Below are 12,027 nucleotides of genomic sequence, written 5' to 3' on the forward strand. Positions count from 1 at the left end.
TCTTCCTCTTCCTCTTGGATGCCTTCTCCTTTTCTAGCCCATTTCTGAGGTTCCTCTGCTACGCGCATTTCTTGGCTCTTGACTTCTCTCTTCTTGGAACTGTATCTAGCATTTAGTTTAGTTTAGTTTGCTCCTCGTCCTCGGTGTTTGCGAAAGCGTTTTTCACAAGCTTGCCATCTCTTGCTGTGGTATAGTAGTAGGTATCACTCCTAGCTAGGAGTACTTTTTAACTGTATAACCACATTTACTGCCACCTGCTGCATTTCTTAAGTCTTTTTGAGCCGACACCGCTCTCTCCTGCATTACTCTATTCATTCTGGATGAAGAGGATTTTACTACTAGCAACAAATTTCAGTTCAGTTTGATTTAAAGAGAACGGTGCATTGGTGATGATCACATCGCATCGCCCCCTTTCGTCAGTTCCTGCTTCTTATTCCTTCCTCTAAAGCTGCATCCATCCGTCTCATCTTTTTCTTTTCCGCTTTTGCTCTTTCCCCTTTGATCGGTTTCGATGCCGCCACACTCCTGATCTTGACCGCATCACTCACCACCAGCGACATTGTGCTGCCATTGCTCTCTCTGTCTCTGTCTCACTCTCGCCCTTGCTCTCGCCTTGCTGGGAAGCAGAGGAACTTCCGAGGCTGCAATGCCGGGACGCGGCGGGGAGGAGGGCGCTGCGGTGAGGCTGGCCAGGATCCGCAAGCGCCGCGCGCTCTCGTCCTCCGACTCCTCCAACGCGGCGAGGAGGCTCCGCTCCAGGAGGCCCGCGGTGCTGCTGATACGTAGGCGGAGGGAAGGAGGCGCGGCCATGTCGGACTCGTCGTCCCGGAGCCGGCATTGCCGTCGCCACGTCGCCGACGGCGCGTCGGCGAGGAGGCTCGTCACCGCCTTCTGGCAGTCGGACAAGGACAGGCTGTTCGGGGAGGAGCACCATGCCCTGGTCATGGACAAGGACGCGGCGGCGCGCCGGAGCCTCGTTCCTAAGAGCAACGCCTCCACGGAGGTGAGTCATACTTGTACTTAGATTCATCTGTTTTGGTTGCGTGATCTGTCGAATCTGTGGTTGGTTAATCGATCCACTGGTGGTGTAGGCTTCCAAGAGTTCGAGAAGCAGGACCAAAATCAAAATGTTTGAGGAGGCTGGTGGCCGGAAGGGGAGCTGCCACAACGGCCATGGACAGTGGCCTTCAGCAGATGTCATGAGCAACTGCAGCGCAATGGAGGTAAATCCGCACCTTCTTTCCTTATGTTGGCTGTAGTTTTTTTTTTTCCCTTTTTGCGAGAAATGTTAGTTGTAGTTGTTGAGCCGTTAGAAGAAAGATTTTGTACTTCATCATCTAGTCTGGACCCTTGAGCAGGTGAATGTGCAACATTTCTATTAAACACTTAAATCTTGCATGCGAAAAAAGGGAACCAGCAAATTCTTACCTACCTGCAATCTGCCTCACCATGCGCTGTTGGATAGAACAAGAAATGACAACATGGCTGAGTTCAAAAGCTATCTAATTTCTTAATTCAGCCAGTATCGACGTGGCTAGGTGCAAATTTTCTAGTACTGCTTTAACTGAAAAATATGAGAATCCCTTAATAGATCTTAGAATAGGAGAATAGGTTGTCTTAAGCCTGAACTGGCTCAGAGTTGCCGAGCAGAGCTAGTGATGATTTTAATCATAGGCTAGCTAGTTGCTAGCTAAAGGAATCTCTCCCTTCAGAAAGACTTTCGACTTGTTGTTTCAAACGTAGAACACCTTTAACTGCAAGTTGGTTCCTACAAATATGCAAACATTTGCGGAACTCAGAAATGCTTGTCCAAGAAGCATTTCAGTAGCCACCACCTTGCAAATGCTATATGAGTAGTGTGCGTAGGCGCCGCCGTGCTGAGTTATAAAGTCACTGATAATTTTAACGTTGTACGCCTTTAAGTATGAGCTGGTTTTGTAAAACATGAAAGCAGAAGCAAATGCGGGACGCATCTCCAAGATGCACATGCGTGTCGTCCACTTGTGCATCAAGCTATCAGCTAGCCTTGATTTTTTATCCAGCAGCTGAAATGGCTCCATAATAGTACTTTCCTTACGTCTAGGCTTTAGGAGGGTTAGTTTTTGGGCAGTTGCTGCCTTTTACTCCGTAGTACGAGTATATATATGGGTTGTCAGAATTATTGAAGCTAATTTCGGATTAGAAAAACAAAACAGTTGGAGTTGAGGGCGAAGGCCTCATCAGCGCTCTTCAATCATGCGACCTGTATGCGTTGTCTTGCGTTTAGTATTTATACTATCCTGCTACTTTTACCTTCTGAATAAGTACTACCCAATTTCTACATTTCATATGAGAACCTTGTTCTCTCTTTTTTTCTTTTCTGAATTGAAATAAAAAAGAAGAAGACAGGAGTTGAAATTACTAAGCTTTGTCATTCTGTTTTCAGATTGGCACACACCCTCAAGATGATGAAGAGAAAGCAATCCAGCTGAAGGATCTGTATAACAGCTTGATTGCGTCCAAGGAGCTCGCCAAAGTGCTAGCACACATCTGGGGAGAAGTGAACCCATCAACCGTCTCACTCGTCTCTGCGCTGCGCTCCGAGCTCGATCTTGCGCGCGCCCACGTGCGAAGGCTCATCAAGGAGCAGAAATCAGAGCGCGGCGAAATCGACGGCCTGAAGAAGGAGCTCGTGGAGGAAATGGAGGCCTGGAAGGCCAAGCAGAAGGAGAAGGCCGCGACCGCCCTGCAGTACATCGTCACGGAGCTGGACAAGGAGAAGAAGTCGAGGAGAAGAGCAGAGAGGGCGAAGGAGAAGCTCGGTGCGGCATTGGCCGACGCCGAGTCCTCGCTACGCGCGGCCAACAAAGAGCTGGAGAGGGAAAGGAAGTCCAGAGGGAGGGTGGAGAAGATGTGCGGCGAGCTCGTGAGAGGCATCGGCGAGGACAGGGCCGAGGTGGAGGCGCTGAAGAGAGAAGCCGAGGACGCGCAACGGGAGCTTGAGAAAGAGCGGGAGATGCTCCATCTGGCGGACGAGTGGCGCGAGCAACGGGTCCAGATGAAGCTGCTGGAGGCGCGGCTTCAGTTCGAGGAGAAGAACTCGGCGCTCAATCAGCTGCACGACGAGCTGCAGGCTTATCTTCTGGATGCAAAGAAGGGCCAGGAGCCTGCGACAACCGATCAGATGCGATCAACCCATGCGTCTGAGAATGGAGGCGCTGCGTCTGGCCCTGTTCCAGCTCCGGACAACGCCGGTGACGGAGGATTCAGTGAGGATTGCGACTCGGAAGGGAGCGACATGCACTCGATCGAACTGAATGTCGACGGCAACGGCAATTTGCATACCTGGAGCTACACTCCTTCGTCGAGGCGCGACCGGAGAGTGGGTGCGTCGACACGGATGGATGATGCCGGCTCGCGCTGCGGCGTCGACCGGAAAACGTTCCGGGAGACGGATGATGCGCTGGAGGGGGACTGGGCAGAAGGGTGCAGCAACGGAATGCTCAACTTTGATCATGACGAGGAGAGGTACCAGGCGATCAAGGATCTCAGGGAGCAGATGCTGGCTGGATCTGGGCTCCTCATGTCACAGGGTAGAGAAACTGCTCAAAGTCACTACTGTATCTTGTGATGTAAATTAAACCTGGCCGATTACTCAAGTCTACCGACCAATCACTGCTGATGTTAGTTAGATGATGACTCGCTCAGTCAGACAGGCATATATAGTCAGGGTTTGTCTTCGTTGATGAGTTTTCTTTTGCACGAACGCTTTGAGCTCTTGAAAATTGGGGATACGGTTCAAGTGTACTCAGTTCCATGCTTGTAGTGTTATGTATATTATTACAGGGAGATGAATATGCATGTTTTCTTTTTTTTTTAGAAAATTTTCGATCTATTCATCTTCAATCATGGCAGTACAACAAGCACCAGAAATAATAAAGATTATATCCAAATTCGTAGACCACCTAGTGACGACAACCTGCACCGAAGCGAGCCGAAGGCACGCCACCATCATTGCCCCTCCCTCGCTAGGGCCGGACAAAACTTGTTATAGTAGACAGTCGAAAAATGGTCGTGCTAAAGTCCCATGGGACAAGCGCATCAGAACCGCAACTGCCGCCGATGAAGAGTAGCGTAGATCGGAGGGATTCAACCTAAAGACACACAAACGTAGACGAACGACGACCAGATCCGAACAAATCCACCAAAAACAGATCGGCCGGAGAAACATATCCACATGCCCGCCGACGATGCTATACGCACCACCGGGACGCGGGCTAGGCAGGGAGAACCTTATTCCATCTTCAGGGAGCCACCTCCGTCTCGTCTTCCTAAGCAAGACTCAAACCATAACAAAACTCGAAGAAACATGAAAAAACGAAGCCCTCCCACCGGCAAGGGATGTGATCCATCGCGCCCCCATGACCCTAAGATCACCGGAGACGAGGCGGACCGTTGCCGGGAGGCAGATGAACCCTATGTTTCTTTGAAGAGGAGGCGGCTGTGTTATTTGACAGATGAATATGTATGTTATTGTCATAGTTATATGTTCGGCGATTGTTTCATGCAAAAGTAGACAACAATTTTGCGGTGAAGAAAGCCGATGAAAACAAGCAATTGCTTAGGCGCTAAATATAGAAAATAATAGAAGAATTCTACAAGTTTCTCAGAAATTTTAGAGACACTATTCAACCAGTTTCAGTAAATATTATATCACGATAATGTTGGAATTAATTTTGGAAGCTATTCCTTTGAGTTCAAGGTTGTTATCGACAAGTTCAAGCTGACTCCAATAGGGGAGCAACGATAGCGGCTCGTTCTGGCGGTGGTAGTGATCGCTCAATGGTCTTGGAATCTCGATATAATTTTTTATTATGTTTTAAATGTTTTATACTTCTGGTGAACTTTTATAATTGATCTGATCCTTTCCCCAAAACCTATCTTACCGAGAATATCCATAATTTAAATACATTTTAGTAACCTCAAAGTATTTACTAGACAATTTACGCACATCATTTTTATGTGTCCAAACTTATTGTAAAGAAAGAGATGACCACCGTATATACAGTGATTGATAAGACAATCTTGTTTTAAGCCTACTACCACATAATTTAGAGATGACGATGAAAATATGATGTACAATTTTCATTTCTTAGTGTCGTCGCTGATAACTAGATAAATATGTGGTGAGAGATATCGTCACTAAGATACCATCTCTTAACTTAGAGGATAAACCTTGTTATTTCCTCTGATTTATCTCTCTTTCACCTCAACATTTATTCCACTGTCACTCCTAAGATAATCTTAGTGACGATGTCACGGGCTCCTGGCTAAGGGGTCTCTCACCATGGATAAAAGTAGACAACAATTTTGCAGCGAAGAAAGCTGATGAAAACAAGCAATTGGCAAGGTGCTAATATAGAAAATAATAGAAGAATTCTACAAGTTTCTCGGAAATTTTAGAGACACTATTAAACCAGTTTTGGTAAATATTAAATCACTATAATGTTGGAATTAATTTTGGAAGCTATTCCTTTCAGTTCAAGGCTGTTATCGACAAGTTCAAGCCGACTCCGATAGGGGAGCAACGGTAGCGGCTCGTTCTGGCGGCGGTAGTGGTCGTTCAGTAGTCTCGGAATCTCGATATAATTTATTTTATGTTTAAGATGTTTTGTATTTCCGCTGAAGTTTTATAATTGATCTGATCCTTCCCCAAAAATCTATTTTACTGAGAATATCCATAAAATTAAATACATTTTAATAATGGCAAAATATTTACTAGACAATTTACGCGCATCATTTTTACGTGTCCAACCTTATTGTAAAGAAAGAGATGACCACCATATGATTGATAAGACAATCTTATTTTAAGCCTACTACCACATAATTTATAGATGACCATAAAAATATGATGTACAATGTTTCATTTCTTAGTGTTGTCGCTGATAACTAGATAAATATGTGGTGAGAGATATCGTTCCTAAGATACCATCCCTTAACTTAGAGGATAAACCTTTTTATTTCCTCTGATTTATCTCTCTTTCACCTCAGCATTTATCCCACTGTCACTTCTAAGATGGTGGCGGTGTCTCGGACTCCCGACTAAGGGGTCTCTCACCATGGACTCTCGGTCTCATGGGCCAGGCTGAGGAACCTTTGTCGGTTCTGACCTAGGCCACATAGGGCGGCCCATGGCGTATAACTAGGCGGTTCTAGAAGAGTTGACATACATGACAAGATGCTGGATTCGTGGAGGACTTTGCCTACTCGTATGTAGCCGACTAGGAACTTGTACCCTTGGACCCCCCCGGGTTGTTGGGAAACGTAGTAGAAAACAAAAAAAATCGCCCTACGATCACCCAGGAACAATATGAAGATGCATAACGGGCTCTGATCAACGATCATTACCGACTCTGGGAGTGCAGAGGAAGTAGACGAGTCAGTGTAGATCATACTTGGAGTCCCTCGAACGTTGATGATGATCCCGCAAACCACGCTCGAACGACCCCTCGAACAGAAGACCAAAAGCACGACCTCTCTACTCGGTTGCAAGCGTCGGTCTTCACGATCCGACAGCACTTCCTCGTCCAAAGCTAATGGTTGCTGGAGAGTTAGAGGGAGGAGTTTAGAACCACACTGGGCTTCTAATTATGAGGATTAGAGGTGGCTAGGGCTAGCTCTAGTTAGTCAACTAGCCCTAACTAGAATTAGTACTAGATCAACTAGAGGAGGCTTCAAAACTTGTGTGTCTCAATAGGGAGAAATCCTCTAATATATATAGGTTAGAGGGGAGGGAGAGGGCAGCCACCAAGGAGGGAATGTCCCTCCCTGGGGCGCCGACCTAGCGAAGGAGTCCCACTTCCTCCCCTAGTAGGATTCGCCCCCCCCCCAAGGAAAGGGGGGGGGGCAACTCCACTTGGACCAAGTTGCCTTCCACCTCTTGGCCTTTTAAGGCTCATTGATATTTAATTAAATATAAAATGTTCTAAATATTTTTAGAGCATTATATATAATTTGACATCCCCGGAAACATTTTCACACTATATATAATTAATCGGTAACACCCGGTATTACCCGATACTCACCGAAACCCTTCCAGTGACCCCGAAACGCTTCCGGAACCTCTTGGAACTATTCTGGCTATTAATAAAACAATTCCACAAATATATTATCATCAATCCCATCCCACTAACACTCATCATATCGTGATTACCTTAAGCTTGTGACCCCGTAGGTTCGATCAATCATAGACATGAACGAAACCCCTTTGTATAGCGAAACCGTGGACATCCATATTGGTCCCTATGATTACACGAATGATATTCGAGTGAACCTATGGTTATAATGTGATGTTCCCTTTGCTTTGCGATACTTTACAAAATCCAGTGTGCATCGGTATCCTCCTGATTCATCACCATGCGCACTATACCGTTGCTCTCATTACCAGTTTTGTTCTTGTTTCTCGTTAACATGTTTTGGCATCCCTGTGACATAGTTACCTGTGTTTGGCCAGACGATCATGGATGCCGTCACAATGAGATGGCCCTAAGAATATATCTCCATCGTCGTAGGAGCAAATCCCATTTCGAGTTGTTCGGTCACTTGTCAAACTTTCCGGTGAGCCTGAAAGTTATCGTTATGATCACCTTGTTACATGTGACGTTTGAGCAACCCCAAAGCCCACCATTTGGTAGGAAGTAACCGAGACACTCTCATGGTCTGAGGAACTAAAACACATGCTAACACTCCATGTTATAACAGATGATTTCAGACGATATAATCACAAAGTATAACATACAAGTTTAGGTCGATTCAATATGATCGTTCTTCCAACGTCATATCCTTAATGTTTGTTTTAGGACTATCTTACGCTTAACAATATCCTAAGATCTGAAAAATTGGATCACCAACAACACTCGATCTAGTCCTAGAATCGGGATTGGGAACCTATTGTTTTGCCATTTATCATTCCACACATGCATATGAGTTTTCCGTTAAATTGCATATTCCAGGATCATAGCAATTATAACATGAAACATAAACTCTTAATTATGAATAACAGAAATATAATAGTACAATATTATTGCCTCTAGGGCATATTTCCAATAGTCTCCCATTTGTACTAGAGTCAATAATCTAGTTGCATAGTTTTAAACACCTTAGGGCTTATCTGGTGTTACTCATGCTTTGCTTGTGGTAGAGCCTTTGTCATTAGTTTTGACATATCCAAAACACTGTAATATTTGTGCTAGTCTTGTCTGCTTGAAGGATCTCAATCTATCTATCTTTGATCCATAATATTTTATTCAAAATAGAATATTCTTGGAATTAGAATTATGTCAAGACTCTTCTTGATCATACTTGGTTTCAACCCAATATTTATCAAGATTCTTCTTGAATCACAATATAATTTTATGGATTTCTTTCAACTTATGTGACATCAAGACATTTCTTGATTCAGACAATATTGAAACATCTCATGTTTTCAAAATACATATCTCTATTGTTATAGAATCAACAATATTGCTCACAAGACAATACTGAGCAATTGTCATGGCCTAGTTATGAAATTTGATATTCATATATTCTCAATAATGAATTTTAACTTCATGTTCTCGAAATAATACATTTATTCTTTTGAGATCCTTGATATTTGTTACTAACACTTAGTAGCAAATCTTTGGCCTTTATATATCATAACTTATTAAGACGAACTCATTCATCTTCCATGCTTATCAATTGATTCTCATAAGCATCAAGTTATATGACATTTGAGAGAAAATACTTTTCTCCCATTTAAACCTTTTAAATCTTTGTCATAATATATAAACTTATTTTAGCTTAATCAGACATTTCGACCTATCTCCATAGACTCTTTCATGCCCAATATTTTTCCTTACAATTTGATGGAAAATATGTTTCAAAATTATTTTGTTTGTGCTCAGACACTTTATATTGTTTCCATTCTACAATATGTCATATACACATAAGATTGGAAACATTATATAGCTCCCATTGAGTTTTTTATATATATACATAAAATACTTTTGGACTAGATCAAAATCTTAATGCCAACTCACATTGTTAGTGAAAGTGCAACTATCCCTAGGTGGTTTTGGTAATTCCTAACAACATATAGCTCATTGAGCTAACATCATTCCAAGATGAACATTTCAGGAAAAGCTCAATGAATGGCATGGCATGGATGAGAAAAGTGGATCCCTCAAAATGCTAAGGATAAAAGGATTGGCTCAAGCTCAAAAGCTCAAGACTCTACATTTTATATTTTAGTGATCCAAGATCACATTGAGTCTATAGGAAAAGCCAATACTATCAAGGAGGGATGAGGTGTTGCTTAATGAGTTTCTTGCTCCACAATGCTTAGTGATATGCTCCAAAACCCTCAACTACTTTCTCACATCTACATATGACCTAAACCAAAAGTCAAACTCGGCCCTACCAATTCTTTCTACCCGGCGCCACCGAGTTCAGATGTCATAGCCACTGCCACAAACCCTAGGCAAATCGGTCTCACCGATAGGGATCTCGGTCTCACCGAGATGGGATTGTAATCTCTCTGTTTCCCTTCGTAACATTTCGGTACCACTGAGATGAGCGATCGGTCCCACTGAGATTGCAATGTAAACTCCTTGTTTCCTTTTCGTAACATTTTGGTCCCACTGAGTTTACCTGACCAACTCTCTGGTTAGCTTATTACCAAAATCGATCTCACCGAGTTTGTGTAATCGGTCTCACCGAGATTACGTTAAGCCCTAAACCCTAACCATATTGGTCCTACCGAGTTGCATGTTGGTCCCACCGAAAATCCTAACGGTCACTAGATTTGCTGAATCGGTCCGACCGAGTTTATCAATTCGGTCCCACCGAGTTTGGCAAGTTGTATGTAACGGTTAGATTTTGTGTGGAGGCTATATATACCCATCCACCCACTCTTCATTCGTGGAGAGAGCTATCAGAACAAACCTACACTTCCAACTTGCTATTTCTGAGAGAGAACTACCTACTCATGTGTTGAGGCCAAGATATTCCATTCCTACTATATGAATCTTGATCTCTAGCCTTCCCCAAGTTGCTTTCTACTCAAATCTTCTTTCCACCAAATCCAAATTCTATGAGAGAGAGTTGAGTGTTGGGGAGATTATCATTTGAAGCACAAGAGCAAGGAGTTCATCATCAACACTGTGACACCCTCGATTCAATCGTACACTAATCATGCACGCAAATGTGTACGACCAAGATCAGGGACTCACTGGAAGATATCACAACACAACTCTAGACGCAAATTAAAATAATACACGCTTTATATTACAAGCCAGGGGCCTCGAGGGCTCGAATATAGAAGCTCGAAAGCACAAGAGTCAGCGGAAGCAACAATATCTAAGTACAGACATAAGTTAAACAAGGATGCCTTAAGAAGGCTAGCACAAAAGCAACACGATCGAAGAGGCAAGGCCTCCTACCTGGGACCTCCTAACTACTCCTGGTCATCGGCGGTCTTCACGTAGCAGCATCCATCGACAGTGGCATCTGGCTCCAGGGATCCACCATCTGGTTGCATCAACTGGAAAGAAGAAAGAAGGGGGAAAAGGGGGTAGCAAAGCAACCGTGAGTACTCATCCAAAGTACTCGCAAGCATTAGATCTATACTAAGTATGCATTGGTATCAAATGGAAGGTTTGTATCTGTGGACTGAACTGCAGAATGCTAGAATAGAGGGGGAAGGCCTAGCCTATCGAAGACTAGCATCTTCACGCAGCTCCGAGCATCTTGCAGCATGTAGAAGAGTAAGGAATAACAGTTTATATTATTAAACAAGCATGTTGTAACATTAATGCCTAGAGATCCTTCCTCGACTCCCTGCGAGAAAGCAATCCCGGAGCCACATATCTCAAGTATCCATTTATAGTTGTATAAGATCAGGATATAAGTCTGAACGTCCATTACCGTGGACACGGTATTCGAATATATAACTTCCCTGCAGGGGTGCACCACGTTACCCAACATGCTCGATCACTCTGGCCGGACACACCTTTCTGGGGTCAATGCCCGCCCTTGGAAGATCAACACGTCGCAGCCCTACCTAGGCTCAGCAGAGAGGTCCCCGCCGGTCTACATCCTAAGCACTCCGGGGTCTTGGGCCCATCGCCCGCATCACTCCGGGTCATTGTGTGCAGGGTGGATACCAGCACCGCCTCGGATGGCCAGCACGATCCGACTGTGCCACAATGATGAACTGGACGTCTGGCAAAGCTTCGGCTGATACTGCGACGTCGAGGCCCATATCTATTCTCGCGTGGTGGTTAGTGCGTAAAGGCCAGAGGCCAACTCAGAACAAATACTCAAACCATAGTGTATTATTAGCTTGCAGAGATGAGCAGAGACTGACGATCGAAAGTGACCCCGTCGCCCCGTCTCGTGGACTTACGACAAGGGCCTAGAATGCCCGACCGTGCCACGTAACCATCTTGCGGGTGCTCTCCGGGCCCGCCTGACTTTTACCAAGGTCTCAAGTAAAGTCATTGTAACCGTGTGTCCAAACATCAAGGGGAAAGCCCGAGGAATCACCCACGAAGGATTCCACTCGATGTAATCATCAAGGTGAACGTAAGAGGGACCACCCTCGAGGTTCACACTTGAGGTGTTGAACGACAGAGTCGTATCGGGAATGGTGAAAGAGGAAATCACCCTCGATGACCAGGACCGAATAGCTACACTACAAAATTATCATCAGGAGTGCGTTATGAGGGATCACCCTCGGCACTCGATAGTAGCTCTGCAGAGTCGAGCAAAAAAAGGGGCGTGATGTGATGTGAGGTGTCAGGCTCTGGTCGTCGATCACGTTGATTGAGGCGTCGATGATGAAGCAGGGGCAACAAGGACAATGTGGGGTCACTGATGGATCACTAGCCAACCTATACTAAGCAGTTTAGGTTAAGCAGGTAGGTAACAATAAGCGGGTTATACATCAGAATAGGAGTAAACAATAACAGTAGCAAAATCTAATGCAAGCATGAGAGTACAGAATGA

The 12,027-nt window shown here is 44.6% G+C and overlaps 1 protein-coding gene across 1 annotated transcript; it reads left to right on the top strand.

Moving 5' to 3' along the window:
- On the top strand, positions 1-3,670 carry LOC119364089. The gene is made up of 3 exons (XM_037629495.1): positions 1-1,003; positions 1,092-1,223; positions 2,426-3,670. The coding sequence occupies exons 1-3, from the start codon at positions 647-649 to the stop codon at positions 3,608-3,610; spliced, it is 1,674 nt and encodes a 557-aa protein (XP_037485392.1). The 5' UTR covers positions 1-646; the 3' UTR covers positions 3,611-3,670.
- Positions 3,671-12,027: the final 8,357 nt, after the last annotated feature.

The sequence above is a fragment of the Triticum dicoccoides genome, chromosome 2B (genome assembly GCF_002162155.2).
Source record: "Triticum dicoccoides isolate Atlit2015 ecotype Zavitan chromosome 2B, WEW_v2.0, whole genome shotgun sequence".
NCBI classification, from domain to species: Eukaryota; Viridiplantae; Streptophyta; class Magnoliopsida; order Poales; family Poaceae; genus Triticum; species Triticum dicoccoides.